Source organism: Gnatocerus cornutus, chromosome 2, assembly GCF_029298725.1.
Source record: "Gnatocerus cornutus isolate USDA-ARS CGAHR chromosome 2, icGnaCorn1.1, whole genome shotgun sequence".
NCBI lineage: Eukaryota > Metazoa > Arthropoda > Insecta > Coleoptera > Tenebrionidae > Gnatocerus > Gnatocerus cornutus.
In genome coordinates this window covers 7,195,084-7,212,488 of record NC_142234.1, presented here as the reverse complement: position 1 = coordinate 7,212,488, position 17,405 = coordinate 7,195,084, and the positions used below count along the sequence as shown (strand labels likewise).

At 34.6% G+C, this 17,405-nt stretch overlaps 1 protein-coding gene across 5 annotated transcripts in view; it reads left to right on the top strand.

The window, feature by feature from the left end:
* The window catches only part of trio (trio Rho guanine nucleotide exchange factor), a 67,479-nt gene extending 57,958 nt beyond the window's left edge, over positions 1–9,521 (top strand). For 4 of the 5 annotated variants that reach the window (XM_088030303.1, XM_088030301.1, XM_088030302.1 and 1 more), the window contains 8 exons: positions 3–390; positions 2,040–2,231; positions 2,283–2,497; positions 3,496–3,826; positions 7,185–8,284; positions 8,479–8,617; positions 8,745–9,140; positions 9,192–9,521. In XM_088030303.1, coding sequence (XP_087886429.1) covers positions 3–390; positions 2,040–2,231; positions 2,283–2,497; positions 3,496–3,826; positions 7,185–8,284; positions 8,479–8,617; positions 8,745–9,140; positions 9,192–9,323 — 2,893 coding nt within the window. In that variant the 3' untranslated portion in view covers positions 9,324–9,521. Of the gene's footprint in view, positions 1–2; positions 391–2,039; positions 2,232–2,282; positions 2,498–3,495; positions 3,827–3,982; positions 4,122–7,184; positions 8,285–8,478; positions 8,618–8,744; positions 9,141–9,191 lie in introns of those variants that run through there. The other variant, XR_015769619.1, reaches the window with a different exon arrangement.
* Positions 9,522–17,405: the final 7,884 nt, after the last annotated feature.

The following is a 17,405-nucleotide window of genomic DNA, read 5'->3' as shown; positions in this document are numbered from 1 at the left end:
AGTATTTTTTTGAAGTCATTGAAGACGGCAGTGGAGAATCCGGCTGAGTTAGCACAATTATTTAGGAGATACGAGCGTAAACTACACATGTATGTAGTGTACTGCAAGAACAAACCAGTCTCAGAATATATCGTATCAGAGCATTTAGATACTTATTTTGAAGAACTTAGATCCTTACTAGGTCATAAACTTCAACTGTGTGATCTTTTGATCAAGCCGGTTCAGAGGATTATGAAATATCAGTTGATGTTAAAGGATATTTTGAAATATACAGAAAGAGCTGGGCTGACCGCAGAGGCGGAACCTCTAAGGGCAGCTTATGAACTTATGGTCGTTGTTCCAAAAGCGGCCAATGATATGATGGACGTCGGGCGGTTACAAGGATTTGATGTAAGTGATTTATTGATTTTTATAAGATAAATTAACAGCAATTTTTATGTTTGTTATGTTCAGCTGCTGTGATCAATAAAAAAGAATAAAAATTTGTAAAAAAAAACATAATAGCAGTATAAAATTAGTTAAAATGAAATGTTTTTATCAAATTTTGAAAGCTTTTATAAGTCACGAGTACCATGTATGAACTTTTTTATTAAATTGAAGCAATAACGTTGAAACTAGGATTTCAACGAATCCGCTTATCAGCAATTAACATTGGATTTAAGGCAAACCCAAAAACATAATTGTTATAATATAGCTAAATCCGTTATCTTTTATATGAAATACCGCCGACACCTTTTTGCTAATTTGATGTGGTAACAGAGTTATTTCCACATTCGTTTTGATTGCGTTAACATACTGTTTCCGCATTGGGTGCGTTAACAGCTTCGTTACCATAGCAATATTAGAAAATTTTGTAAAAAAAATGGATTTAATATGCAAGTTAAGAAAAACTAAATAAAAACTACACTGCTGAACTAATTGATAAGAGAACACTAATTACAATACAGTGGAACCTCGATTATGCGGGGTACTGGAAGGGAAGCATAAGTAAAAAACACGGTTAATCGAAACAACTTTTTTAACGAATTAATACTATACCTATATTCGTATATCTCTCTATGTATATGTCATGTTATAAAGTTTTTAGAGGCTAAAGTACGAAGTCTTTATTTTTTATAGTTTGACACTATTTTTCATACGTTAGTTTTAATTTTTCCTAAAATGAGGATGTCATAAAAATCAAAATTTGTTGTTCACAGTTTAGGAGATCAGCATCTGCTTTCATTGCTTGACAAAAATTTTATCGTCGCTTTGTCCATTTGTTAATATTGCCCTGTAATTTAATAGGGGAATAGTTTAATTCACCTGCTGTGTCATAAAACTTAGAGTTCAAGTTTTTACTGATTAATAAAAATAATATTTGATGATGAAATTACCTAACAACTAGAAGCAGACGCTAGTCGTGTTCATTGTCACAACACGTCTTGTGATAAAAGACGAAGAATTCGCTTGGTGTTACAAACAATATTTTTTCTAATTCGACATTTACAAAGATTTAACATTTTCTTTTGACAACTTTTTGTAACGATGTAGTGGCAAAAAGTGGCACTACTTTATCAGTAGATGAACAATTTGTCACTACAAACAAGTCATCCGTAACAACGAAAATTTCATTTTTAGTGCGAATAAAGTGTTTTATTTTATTCATCCTTTTGATTAAAGTATAAAAATTATTATTATATAAAATGAGCACTTTATTAGTAGGTATTCGAAAAAGTTATTTAAGTGTTGTTAAGAAACAATTATATGACTCATATTAGTTTTCTAATGAGCTCTATTACACAACTTGTATAATGAGAAAATGCGTTATTTGATAGATTATATAACTAATTATATAATGTAGCTACATTACGTCACTGATTTTTCTTTATACAACTTATCTTGGTGACATTAGACTTATCACAACAATTTAGTGCACTCGCTTAATGTGTAGAATTTTTTTCACTTGTAATATAAATAACTACTGTTCACCTGTATGAACTGTACTTTTATACCACTATTTTATTATGGAAATCTGTATAAACTGAATTTATTTGTAGGGTAAAATAACAGCCCAAGGGAAACTACTGCTCCACGGCCTTTTAACATGTACAGACGTACAAGGCACAGTCGTTGGAAAGAACAAAGAACTACAAGTATTTTTATTTGAGCAGAGCATAATTTTATCAGAAATAGTAGGTAAGAAGACTCAATTTACAAGTCCGCAGTACATCTATAAAATTCACATACAAGTAAGTCATTGATATTGAAATCAAAATGAATACTATAACTGTGTTCTCTAGGTGAACAAAATGAACTTAACTGCGGATGAAGAGGGTTTTATCTTGACTTCCACGGATCCACATAAGCCACCCTTTGCAATTTCTTGCCAAACTGCTTCAGTAGAACTTCGAGAGCAATGGTTTTCAACAATTAAGAATATCTTGCAAACGCAAAAAGACTTTCTTAAGGCCATCCAAAGCCCAATTGCTTACCAAAAAGAGCTTACAAAAGAAGCGTGAGTATCTAAGCTTGCCTATTTGGATTTGGGCTCGATACGTTTGAACTAACTTTGGTTGTGATTTTTTTTCCGTTGAATTGTAAAATAAATGTTGCAATGTGAAACGAATGATTTTTCAGTCGTTTCATGTTGATGCTTGTGATGAAATGGTGACGGGCATTTATTTTGTCGACATTTAAGTTCATTCAGATTGAATGGATTAAAACCTTGATTTTATTTTCTTAGAAATGTTGTGACTTGCTTTGATAATCATGTGACCCTCTTTCAATTTGAAATTGTAAATGTACAATAACACTTATGAATCTTGCAATTTTCAAGTAGGCACTCAAGCTATTTCTCCGGTAAAATCACTCTAGGCTCGGCTCCTCTGACTAAGAAAGTGGTATTTCTTTCTGTTTTGTTCAGTGGTTTTTTCTTGCTCAATTGATGCTCATCAATGATCTTTAGTCTATGTGATTTTATTAGATGATGGGTGAAATGTTGAAATCAAAATAAGTTGTTGGGAGCACGAGCGTTTTCATTTCATGTCACGCCATGGATATTTGAAAAATGCAACCTACTACTTTATAAGTATGAAAACCAATAATACTCTATTCTACACATAAAAGTGAGATATGTGTTATGTTTATTGTATTATTAATTGTATTAATTATAAGTTGGAAATGTACATAGAATGTATGTTTGTACATAAATATATTCATTGATAAGCGATGATGGAATACAAATTTTCAATAGAATAAAATATGAAATTATGACGTCGGTTTTTTATTTTCATGTATGTATAACCCAGAGTTTAGTTAGTTTTTATTTCATTAACATTCGCTTATCATTTCCTTTTTAGTTGTAACCATTTATTTTACAATTTGAGTTCTAACTAACCAAACGTGCGAACCTCCAGTTGAGTCTGGATGTTGGCACGTCAGTTTTAAGTTTGGTATTGGATTTTTTTTTACTTTAAGTTTATCAGTTTTCTTTTATTTTCATTTTTCGTACAGTTCTCTATCAGACGCATCTGCATGGTGGGATCCCACTCCTCTTCGAAAAACAATTTCCATTCCAATAACGCCCGCCCCAACTGATTCCGGTAAACATCGAAAAAATTTACATTACATTCATAAAGCAAATACCATTGGTATCCCTTCTGAAAATGACCTGACCGACGCAAGCGAAAGCAAACACAATCACAATAAATCAAGACTGAACTTGTTTGAAGGATTTAGAAACACTTTGAGGTCGAAACATAAAAGCGATCTCACCACTGATTTACAAAAAGAGAGCGACAAGAATGATATGCAGCGGAGATGGTCTGAGGCCAACCAACCCACGGTAAATAAGTAGTTTTAAGAATGCATGATTTGATTTTGAACTAAGAAAAAGCTCGTTTAAAAAAAAACGAGTTTTTTCGTCGGACGACTGAGTTGAGAGTAGAATAGGCTTACTTCTGCACTCAGTGCATGTTCTTATACTTTCTCTTGTCTCTAGGTATCATAACAGAGAGCTTGAACCAATAAACTAACCATTGATGATGGCTGTGATCGAATTTAGTTTTAGTTATTTATCAACAAATATGTGTTAGTCTAATATTTGCAAATGGAAATTTTGGATACAACTTAATAATATGGTGAGCATGTTTTGCAAGCTGTCTATTGCAATAAATTATTTTGTTTTATTATGCATTATTTGTTTCTTCATGCACACTCATTTCATCAGTCCATGTCACACAATTATTATTCATTTGCATTAAGAATTAACATAACGAATGTTCACTAACGCTTAGCGTGTTTTATAATGACTGTTTAAGTGATTCCATTAATTTATAAATAAACAGCTTCCTGTTTTTATACAACGTGTGGGCAGTTTTACTGACGGGGCTTATTTTTAAATTTGATTGATCGGAGGAAATGGGAAAATAACAGGTAAGTTCCTAATTGTAAGGATGGTTAATGAACACTTACTTGCAAAAGAGGCAAACAACAACAAAAAATAACAGTAAATGAGTTTTAGTTTTAAAGTAAATGCTGCGATGAGAATGCAATTTTGCGCATTTGACTTGTTTAAATTAATTACATTTTAGAACAAAACGACCCCTTTTTTAAACTTCATCCACGGGTAATATGGCTACTAATACTGCCCTCATTAAATAATATACTTCAGTCAACTCCCGATAATTCGAATTTCACGGGGCCAGATATGTAAATACAGGGTGTTCAAAAAATAGCGGACCAACTGATAAGAACGTCAAACTCTAAGACGCTGTGAATTGGAAATGCTGTTTAAAATTTTTGTTTGAAGCTTTGTAAGGGAGCAAAATAACTTTAAATATTGCGAAAAACGGCAACAGTGTTCAATTCTTTCGGTAATTATTAGGAGTATAATTTTGAGACCAGAGCAACACTTTGGTAGTTACAATTATTAATAAATCATGTAATTGGTTGCTATGGTTTGCAATTAAATTTGATAACACCTGACCAGTAAAAGTCACAAAGCAGATCAAGAACCATTTGTTCTCTTCTTGGTGTGCGAATAGTCCTGGGTCCTCCATGATCCTGATAAATTTGGTTCCAATCGGCCCGTCTCACGTACCTGAGTTGATAAACTCGTTGAAAAGTATTCTTGGAGGGAATTTGCCAGTTAGGAAATTCACAAGCCTTACTGCCCCTTACTGCTTCTCGACTGTTTACATCACGTGTCGGTATATTCAGCAAAATTATACATCATTAGAGAAATAAACTCCTCTAGTTTGTGACACCTAAAAAATGTTTCACTTTTCTAAAAAAATGGTCATTGTCAGGCACTAGGCAACAATTAATTTTGCGCTTTTGAGCTTAATTTTAAAAGTGCAAAATAACGTTTTGCATCGACATTAAAGGCATTTAAGACTGTAAGTATGTAAATGTCACCCAAAACATGAACTCTAGTTGAATTTTATAAACCTTGAGTTCACTATAAGTAAAAATTTGTGCCATAATTAGCGCCCCTTTAAGTGGCTGTAAATTTCCAACGAAGCACTCAATAATTGAAAAAACTTAATTTAGCTACTAGTTATTATCTGAAGATTCACGTAGTGAATAGTTGGTCCGCCATTTTTTGAACACCCTGTATGTACAAGCTCGAGTTTTATTACAATTTTAATTTATCAATAAATAAACTTTGAGAATTTTTTATTCAAAGAAGTTTGGGCCAATGGGAAAATAAAATTCTAATATAAACACGGAAAAATCATAAAATTTTGACTCGCCAAAAAAACTAAAGGAAAATTTGAATAGTACAGCCATAAAAGAGTTTGCTCGAATTACGACAGAACTTTCTCGTCTCCGTCAGTACAAAAACAGATTTGGTTTAACGAGTAGTAAATACAATCGACTCTCGGTAATTCGAATTCCAAAAGACCGAGTTCGAATTACCGAAAGTTGAGTTTTCTTTTGAAATCCTTTTTTTCGAAGAAACTTGGACCAAGGAAAAAAATTAAGTTCTAATATAAAAATTGAACAATGATTAAAACGACTCGCCGAATAGCCATGTTAAAATACAACAAGAATTTTTTACTATGTGTTCAAAAAATTTAAATTATAAAGCTGCGAAAGTCTGTTTGCATTCATTGTCTAATGTGTCGTCATTCAATCTCTTTATTCTCGTCTCCATCAGTTTTAAGAAAATTCGTTCTAACCGGTAGTAAATTTAAAGGGTTTGTTGGAGCCGAGCATTTATCTCGAATTATCGATGGTCGATTGTAAACAGATTTTGTTCAAATTATGCAAGGGACCAAACAGGAAATTTGAACAATAATTCTTTAATATCGCAACAATAAAACTTCGAAAATAATCGGTTCGCCTACACCACAGGAAAAATAATAATTTTAGGGCTCTACTCAAATAACTTTGGCTTAGTCTATAGCTTAAAACTGCAAAAAAAATACCAAAAGGATATGACACGATCACCCACGCAGTACCGCGGCTATTTTTACTAACCTACGTAGGACGGATATTTGCTTTTCATTGACTTTTACGTTGAATTTAACGCCTAAAATAATTGACCTAATTAAGAAATGTGAAGAGAAAATAGAATTTTCATGTGATCAGGGAAGAGTCTAATTTCAACTAGAAGCATCTCCAATTTTGCAGTATTCATAATTAAAATTATATTTTATTCCTTGAATATAATTATGATATTTCGTGACGAATCCAATAGACCTGAAATGCTCATTTTTCAGGCCATGTTTTTAGGTTGGTTAAAGCAAATTCCTGTTGGGGTGAGTTAACTAGGTCACATCATTTATTGACCGCACGAATTCTCACACTGACGATAATAAAACTTTTGATCATTAATTTGTGATTAGTAGAATTGTACTGACTTAAATTATAGCCATGTGCAGCTATTTACTTCGTTTCTAGTTTAAGATGCGAGCGAGCGGTGTAATTCAGAGAATAAAGCACCAGATCGATGCTCTTAGTTTCCCAAGGTCTCAAGCTAATTAGCGAAAGGAAAATGGGTTCAAGTTAAACTAATAAAAAACGACAGCGTATGGGATTATAAAAACTCTAGTAGCACAGATATTAAAGTCAAAATTTGCATGGCATGGATTTTTTTGTAATCTTTGTCTGTTGTCATACTACCACAAACCATCTGCATTGCACGTTCTATACCTCCCTCTTCTGTCTTCTATAACACTCCACCCATTTTTCAGTGCGACAATCATATAATGGCCCCAGGAACTCAAGCTCGTCTAATCTGTGAATGGCCAGACCTTGCTTTAGGTGAAATAGTTACCATAATCCGCTACGACGCCACCGAAGGCTACTTAGTCCACACTCAAATCAACTCCAACGAAATTTGGCTACCCCCTCACGTTTTATCAAATTACAACAGGAAACCGTGGCCCTTTCGCTTCAAAAAGCCTCCCCGAAGACTCCCGGATCAAGATAATATAATCCATGAAATCCCGCCATCACCGGAGTTCCGCGACAAATTAAAGGACGTGACTGTACAGTGTGGTACCAAAGTCGTGCTAAAAACCCGAATCAAAAACTGCGGTCGCACCCCTAAAATCCACTGGAAGAAACTTGAGCCTAATTTGTGCATTTTACGGAACGGTCGTTTCATGTTGGGTCAGGAAGACGAGGGTGTCGCTATGTTCATTATAGATAACGTGAAATTATCAGATTCTGGAACGTACGCAGTTACAGTGTCCAATGAAGGTGGAGCGTGCCAATGTTCTGCTGTTTTGACTGTTACTGACCCGTATCCTGCTTTACAAGAACCGAAAATTCAAGTCATTTCTTGTTCAAGTGTGGTACTAGAATGGGAAAGTGATTTCTATCAGCAGTTTTGGGTGGAATATTGCCAGTTGGGCACTGGGGAATGGCTTTCTCCGAACGATAATGGCATTATCAATTCACAGACCTACACAGTGGAAAATCTGATTCCAGGCGAAACGTACAGCTTTAGGATTGTTGCTGTACAGAACAAATTGGTTAGTTTGCCTAGTGTTGCTGTCACGCTACCGGTGGCGGATAACTTAAGATGGCAACAGGAACAATTTAGAAATAGATATATTGAATTGGAGGAGATCAGTAGAGGGCGATTTTCTGTAATTCGACGGGCGAAAGACAGGGGGACCAATCTTGAAGTTGCTCTTAAGCAAGTTACCAGGCGGAGGCAACCTCAGCATATCACGCAAGCTGAGTACAGTCTGCTCGCAGGAATGCAACATGTTAACATCATTAGGTCCATGGCGCTTTTTGACAACGCCCCACTGCCTGGAATGGACACCATAGTTTTAGAAATGTAAGTGTTAATTCCAACAAACGTTGGCAGTCAAGCGTGGTAACCAAAGCAGTTTTTATCACAAGTAATTATTACAAGTATTCAAAACCTTCAGTCACAACATGAGTAATAATGAAGAATGCATAAATAACTCAAGTTTTCCACGCTTGTTTTTACCTTTGTTGTAATACTTTATCTTTATGGATTCTTTGCAGGGTTAAAGGCCCATTGCTCTTTACTTTTATCTGCGAGGACGAACAATACACAGAAGAAACTGTAAAAACGTACAGCCGCCAGTTAATGTCAGCTTTGTTGTGGCTCCATCAGAAGGATATCTCTCACTTAGATATTAAAGTAAGCATTTATATTTATTAGTTGAAGGACACTCTTTATATCTGGTCACGTTCTCCTCAAGAAACCCCAGAGCACGCGCGACCACGAAATCATTTCTCGATATTGAAGAAATATTTATTATTTGCAGCCTGAAAATGTGATGGTGGATTTATCCTCCTCCCCCATTTTAAAGTTGGTGGATTTTGGTGACTCAGTGAACACTTCTAAAAGCGTCATATTGCCACCAGCTTGTTTGGAATTTGCTTCGCCTGAACTGGTTCTAGGCCAGCCAGTTGGAAAACACACTGACTATTGGGCTACTGGCGTTTTTCTATACGTCCTGCTCAGCGGAGTTTCCCCGTTCCTGGATGATTCACTGGAGGAAACCACGGCGAATATCCTAAAATGCGATTATTGTTTCCCCGATGACTATTTCAGAGAAATTTCCGAGGAAGCCAAAGATCTCCTCCGGAAGTTACTGGCTCTCGTCCCGTCCCAAAGAATAAGTATGGATCAGTGTCTGATGTCCCCATGGATGACAATGGTACGTTCCAAGATAAAAATAAAGTAGTTTGATACTTATGGACTTTTCCAGGAGCAAAAAGCCATCGTCATCCCTTCGAATCGATTGAAAACTTTCATGCTTCGCAGACACCCCATGAATCTACCCTCAACGCCCACCTCAGCTAATTATAATGAACAAAACACTTATAAAAGCTATATATGACTTACTTACTAAAGTTTGGAATGTGATATTCTTATTAGTCGCTACATATTTTCAATTTTTTGTAGTCTGTGTGTAGTTTTTGTTGTGTGATCGATAATTTATTGACATGTAAATATTACGATATTTTAACTGTTATTATACCTATACATATTAATCCTATTATTACGAATTTGTAAATAAAGAGACTGCTAGTTTTAACGCGAGTTTTTGTAAAACTGGGGCACGTACAGGAATTGTTGTACCTAATTATTTACGTATAGACCGGTGATGAAATTGATTAAAACGCGGGAGAAAATTAAATCTGAGTATTGAAACAAACATGAAGTGGTCGTCGTAATGAAATGGTCAATAATTTAAGCGGGCAAGCCGAGGGAACTTTATCAAAAATTTAACAATTTGGACAGAATTAACTCCAGCAATTGGGCAAATGTTCTGACACTGAACTAAAATAATGAGACTGTGACCAACAGCTGCCAAACAAAAGTGCACAAACCGCATCCTAATTTGACATCTGTTCCATGTTACTCCAACTTCCCCTACCTAATTGAAGGGGTATTCTTCTCAAGTTTCATTCATAAGTGCCATAGCCCCTCTCAGCGTCGTGTCTTTATGAACTTTTTTATTACAAAGTCCCACTTTCTCCATTGGACGATAAATAATTAAGTGGACTTATTTCTGCTATGCAACTGTTTTAAGTCACAAAAGATCGCATTTTTATTTTGCTACTTTGGAAATTACTCTAGAAAGAGAAAATTGTTATTAATTTGAAAATTAACCCTCTCAAGGTCACACATATCCCCTCTCAATAGAAAGGGAGTCCGGGCCTGGTTTTAACCCCACAGAAAGACTCGGTCGATCGATCCAGCCCGAAAATAGGCCGGGCTAAGCGCGCCCGTTGCTAGGCAACCCGTTTTACTGACGTGACACACTGACACCCTGAATTATATAAACTCTGTACTGTTACTGAATATTTGACCACACAGTATTCACGAAACTGCTGCTGTGTTTTAGCACTCCATCGACTTTCTCAGTGAGCCGGTTTTATTTTCGCCAAAAGATCGCCTAAATAAATAAACCTCTTATGGTAAAGACGGGACAGTGATTTTGCGCTTTTTTTATTAAGAATTCAAGCCGCTTGTGGACCACAAGTCCTTAATTGTTCGCTTCTGGGTCAGATCTCGAGATTGTAAATATTTTTATTTACCTAATTTGGATGAATATGTAAATAAATCGTTGACTTTCAAGCAGTGAATACTCAATGGTTTACAATGGGAAAATAGAAGAATCAATGAAATTTACATTTTGTCTTAGTTTGTAAACACGTCTAAAAGTTGAGAAATAAATTTGAAACCGTCATTGCCCAATAACTTGTGTATTTCCCACTACAGTCGGACTTCATCTTATTCCTTCATCATACAAGGATGATTCGATAAAAGAATGTCTTTGTCACTTTCAGAATTTGATTTATGGATTAACCCACCTCCACTTTCGAAGAAAATATTGTTTTGATGTCACACTAACACTAAATTAGATCCAAATATGACATCTCCATTGAGACCACAACATTTTCATCAACCTTTTTTTTTGTTCCCCTTTTCTCTTTTGTCCTCTAAGAATTTCGAGGTGCGTTATGCAATGGAATGTAGGTATCTGATCATCGTTCACACTCGTTTCTCAATAAACCATTTTCCAATACACCATTTTATAAAACACCTTTCTTTGTCTTCAATCTCTGCATTCTATTTTTAATAACACAGCTACAGCAGTAATTAATAGAGTTGGCACAGTAACGTAGGAAAAATTCTGTTATTAGAAAACTCATAAAAACTAGTTCTGCACTGATGTAACAAATTACCCGATTGTACAAAAAAAATGTCTTGTTTATTTCTTTTGTATTAAAAATATATTTTGACTGAGTTTTCCGCGGGTTAGGCTTTGTTCTAAGATCGAAACTAAACAGGTGTTAGGTAAACTCTCAACAAAGAACTCGAACAAAATTTATTTTTATAAATTTATCCAAAGACACGGAAAATATACTGGGTGGTTTCTGGGTGGTTTTTACTCTGAGTTTATTTTGTCTCTTGCTGTTCCTTTGAAATTTGAATATTAAAAGCACCAAGAAAAATTACGTTGTACGATTTATTATAATATAAAAAACTGTGCCTTATAAAATACTTCTAACCATTTTTCTCCAAAAAGAACGAACTGAACCCAAAATGGCCGATTTTCTACCTGCGAAAAGATAATGGTTCTGCCCAGACTATTGGTTCCTATTTATCATATCGTCTATTTATCTAGGAACGCCCTTGTGACAGCTAGGGGTTGTACCCAACAGGAAATGATTGGCATAGCTTGCTTGCACCAGCCACCAGCCAAGCGCAGGCCGTCAAGATTAAATAGTCGTAACTTAAGATGACATTTAATTGGCTGTAACAAAATAAAACGCAGGGAAATAAGGAACCATGTTTGTCTTTTTTGAACCGCGGAATTGAAGAGTAAGATTACCATTTAATGAATTGCATAACAAGGGTAAATGATGAAATTTTTTGCCAGCCATGTGTAACTGACAAAACTAACTTCCGCGAGCAAGGTCATCAACAAAAACTGTGCACACAATGAATTCTTTATGTAATAGCATGCTCATCGTTTTAACCACAAGTGCAATTATTCAGCAATGCAAGTGCAAGAAGGAAACCCACGTACAAAACAAAGTTGACGGAAATGATGCGATAATGCATCCCAGACTATATTAAATTCTTCCGCTACGCTGATGGTATCTATCTCATTTTTTCTTTTATAAGATGGAGAAGATAAAAGTGAATTATACCCCATGGTTGATATAACTCAAAGAACGCCACTGACTGCGGTGAAAACCAAGAAACACGCTACAGTAGGAACAAAATTAGTGCAAATCCGATGACGTCATCTTTGAGATGACATCATTGGCATTGCCGGTTGTGGGCGGCCATGTTGAAATTAATCAACATGTGTTCTTCCAAGACGAGATAAAAACTGTTGGTTGCCAAATTTTGCAGCTGCGTGACTCATGAACACTTATTTTTAATGTACGCTCAACTGCATTTAACGAGCGTGATGAGCCAAAGGTTTTCTTCAATAAATGTCGAAAATACGTGGTATATTTTAACCGACTCACTTTTATGGATTCTGATTATGGGACAGTTTGTTTGAAAGGTTTATAAAGCAGCTACCAAAATATCTAGATTTGTGCAATCTGGTTTACAGTTCTAATTTTAGAAGAACGTTTTTGTCATGTAAATTGCATTCGTTAATGCGGTCGGTGTTTCATTTCAAAATTGGACCTTCGGAAAACGAAGATGGAGGCTAAATGAGACACAAAATTTTGCAAAAGCCAGTAGTTCCCAAACAAGTTTTACAATATTTTCCTATCAGTACCACACCGAGTGCAAACGTAATTTTCTTTGGAATTGAGTTACATAATTCTTAGCGTTACGTTATTATTAGTTTCTATGCAATATCACCATAAAGGAACGTAACGCTAGTATTATTTCAGTCAACCAACCAATTACGTGAAATAACGAATTGTAGAGTTGAGTAATAAAAACTGTGTTTACTTCGCATGAAACAACTAATTGTTGCGGTGATAACATTTGTAAAGAGAATAAAAGAAATGCCGTCACTGACTGTTTAAAACTACCTCGTTTCGAAAACCTTCATTGCTGTGTTTATGGTTCCTTATTTCTTTACATATTTCCACTGCCGCAATCACAATCACATGCGATTGTAAATAATTCTTTTTCTTGTCCGCTTTGTACCACCATTACCACATGAAATTCCCCGCTTGTGAATAATGAAAATCCATCGAAAATTATTTAATGTCCCTAGTTTTGCTCTCCTGACATTTCACGCTTGCTTTGCGTTCAATATAGACCCAGCATTCACGTTTCTGAAAATGAGCGTACAGAATGAACTAAAAAGTTAGATTGCTGTAAAGCACATTTCGTTAGTATTTTAATTTCCATGAAATAATAAAGTTGTATCGATTAAACATGACCTACTTCAAAAGAATTCAATGATACAGTAGAGTTATGTTAGGACATGGAGTGTTCGCGTGTAAACCGTCCTACTCACTACAAATACAAAGTTATTGATTAAAATAGTTTTGTAAATGGTGGAGGTGTGGTTAAATAAACCAACTATCTTAACATCGAGTCTGACAAGTTGATGATGTGTACTTTGTTTCATGCACTTCGAGAATGAAAAAAACTGAATTTTTAAATGGGACTGGTTTAAAAAAAAAATTTCTTGACCACGTTAACTTGAAGAAATATGTATTCTAATTTTGCAGCTACTGATAAATATTTATACCCAGGTAACAGCTGAGAACTTTTTGCACTGTCCTTGCTTGACGTCACCTTTACTTAATGGAGGAGGAAGAAAATTACGTAATCCGGTGCACGGCAAATAAAATTTGTCAGGTGGATTAATTTATGTTGTGTAATTATTTAATAAAATAATAGAAAAGATAAATTAACGTTTCCACTGAAAGAGCCATAAATTATTTTTGGAAGACAATTAGAGGTACCTGATTTATTTATCTTGTCGTAGTGAACAATTCATTCATAACTAGGGAACACGAAGATAACATATCAGAGAAGAGAATTTTTTATTTTAAATAATCAAATATTGACTTTTATCAGTTTTAATGGATTTGTAGAAATGCACAAGGTACATAAAGCGCAGCCATTCGTGCTTTCTTAGATTCATGGAAGAAAAGTTTAAATAGATTTCAAGATGAAAACAATTCTGAAAACTTGGTTAAATGTTAAATTGACGATGTGTTTTGAAAGCTCGTCTACTGTCTCAGCTGAATTACTAGACATCACGTTTTGCACGAAATTATATTGGTGCTCATTTGTATTGAGTGCCAATTCGGTGCCAAGAAATTCCAATTATTGCAGTTTTCACGTTATTTATAAATATGACCTGTTCCTACGTTGATGATTCAGATCTAAAATGAGCAATTATACCTTTACTAAAATTAAATCCTAAAAACAAAATTTACGAGGTCGTGGCATCCGCATCAAAGCAAAACTATTTCAAATCAAATTTGGCGCCTAAATCAGACTTATTAGAAATTCGGTTACCCCATCAAGGTGCAATGTTAATAATACTTGTAATCCAAGGCGCGAAGTTCGAAAGTTCCGTCGCATTAATATTTAAATACCGATGGCCTCAAAAGATGTAGAATGCAGCCTCCACTAACTATTGCATACAATATTTTTACCTAGAGATGAGTCAGGACGCCACTGTTAATTATATGATTTTATTTTTAGCCCGAAACATGAATAAACTCTGTTTTCTGTTTCAATAAATTCTTCGGGTATTTTGCTACATTACATCAGTAAGTTTCTAACAAATCTTTGTTAACCGCAAACAATTCCTGCTAATGAGTGAGTGACTTCTACTGGTGTTAAAAATCCGATGAAGACGTTAGTTTTAATTGATAGAAAAATTCCGAAGCAGAGAGGTTATCAATATCATATTCCTGCTGCGAAAGACGTTAGCAGGAACGATTTGTGTACACGTAATATTCGCGGAATGGGACCTTGAAAAGTGTTCCGGCTGAAACAGCTGCCTTCCCGCCAAAACCACAGGCTGTGATTGGTTGTCAGGTCTATACTTTCGATAAATATGCAAACACATTCTGATGTAACCACGAGCATCACAGTGATAATAACAACAAAAAACCGGACTATGAATTTGGCGCGAAGTCTAACAAAGGAAAATTTTGAAACTAATTTGCACATTTCCGTTACAACTTTGATACAAATCTCCAAGAATTCGAAGATTCACTCACCATCGTGAAACACATTCATGCTGTGTAATTTCCCAGAAATTTATCTGCATCCTGTTCCATGATCTGAGAAATCGCCTTCTAAAATTACTGCATGTTATGACAGGGAAAATCATTTTTATGTACAAAATGTCTGTCTTCGGTTTACAATAAATTTATTACAATTTATGGTGTTTTAAAACTGCTGAATATTGTCTAATAATCAAATTGTTGGGTTGAAAAAACTTAATATTTGCTCTTAACGCGAAAGTTCTAACCACATAAGAATATGACTTGTTTGTTGTCTGACTCATCTTCATCTTCTTTGGAAATGGATGATGCGTAATGACGGAACAAAATACCCCGAAAAGTAGTAAGCACGTGGAATGACTTTCACGAGGTTATCAATTTTTTTACTTTATTTCACAAAACAGCAATTCATGATAATAAAATAATTCCGCCAAAGAAACGTCCTTTGTATTTTGGAACTAGATTAGATAAAATCAAATTAAAGATTAGATTAGGCAATAAATGAGATTAGATACAAAATGTACATTAATTATATAATTCTCTGCACTCTATAGACTGGTAAAATCGCATAATTGTGCTACTTATGTATAGGAAAATGATTATATGTATGTATAAAAGACTTGATGGATTCATTAAAAGTAACTGTCATAAAATGTACATTTTTGCCAAGATCATTCAAGCAATTTCCTGTTCCGATTGCGATAATTGCTTGCACACTTTTTACACAAATAAATACGGTTACCTAGTTTATTTTGCAGTTCTGTATTAGTTATATAACTAGTGGAAATGACTGAAGGGAATTTCCATCAAACCGCTCCAATAACTTATAATTAAATTACTCCTGTACAACTACTTTGATTCGTTCGCTTTTTCCATTTTTCCTCTGCAGTTTTGCAAATAAGTGATTTACTCGTAAAAACTTTTGCGTCGATGTAAACCGTTTTATTACCAATTCGTTTCCATTTGATTATTGAAAACCGGAAATATATAATAAAGATTAATTGGACGTACTGTGGACGTGATTTTATTCAGTAAATAGTTTATTAACTTCCAAACTCATTTTGAAATGGAGTTATGGAGAATAAATAACAGATATGCAAATGTTACTAATTTCATCTAGTAGTGTGTACATGCATCGCATTGCAAAGAGCGAAAATGTTGTTATTATTGATTTTACTTTTATTAATTTTTTTTCTACTTTTTTTTTGAAAAATATTTAAGACAAAATGTAAATCGCAGTTGGAGCAAACTCGTTGCTTTCCAGGAGTTGTCGTGTTCATGGCTAGTATTTTTAAGAAAATACAACCACATCTTCTGTTAATGAAATTAGCTTGGCCAAAGGAAAGTTCTCAGGCGGAAGAAGCAAATGCTGGCCTCACTCATCTCATTAGTTTAAAACATTTCAGTTTTGTTTAATGAATTGGTTTGTTAAGATTTTATTCAAATTCCACGGCTTCGACCTCGGAATGCATTTGGACCTCATCTGGCAAAGAACCAAAAGGTATTAACGGGGGAGAAAAAAAAGTTTCAGAAATTCAATGGCAACTGGGTGCAAAAATAATGTGATAATGTGATATTTACATAACAAGTGCAAAAAGTGCCAAATTTTGCACGAAGCGCCAGTCGAGTGAAAGAATAGTATATTAAAACACCGAGTTTCATAAGGCAAATTTTTAGGCACGAATCCAAGTTTATAAAACGAGCGGCAAAGCCGCGAGTTTTATAATGGATGAGTGTCTAAATGGGCTTATGAACGAGGTTTTTATATTATTTTTCCTAATTTGTTCTTGTAACAGAGCTATTTTCGTTATTTTCGCATTCGTTTTCAGTGCTAGAATATCCATTTCGATACGGAATGTTAGAATAGCTTTGTTTTCATAGCAACTTGGGAATGTTTAAAATACAAATTAGGAAAAGATACTTTCCAGCGAGTTATGTACATTATTTTTTCTATAATCCTATAATCCTCCATCTAAAATATAATGCGTCTCGACAATAGTCCATTTCTTACTTATTCTAAATTCTAAATGTCATTTTTCTACGGCCCATATAAAAGCTCCAAATGAAGATATGAATATATCCGGACAGATCTGTTTAGAATTGACTTATGTTAGAAACGACCTAGCCAATTCATTTTTTAATAAAAGCTCACTATTTGTAAACTGTTAATCTAAGAAAAGGCTCTGATTCTTATGTGTTTGAATTTATAAAAATAATAATGTCTGCCAAAGTGCAAT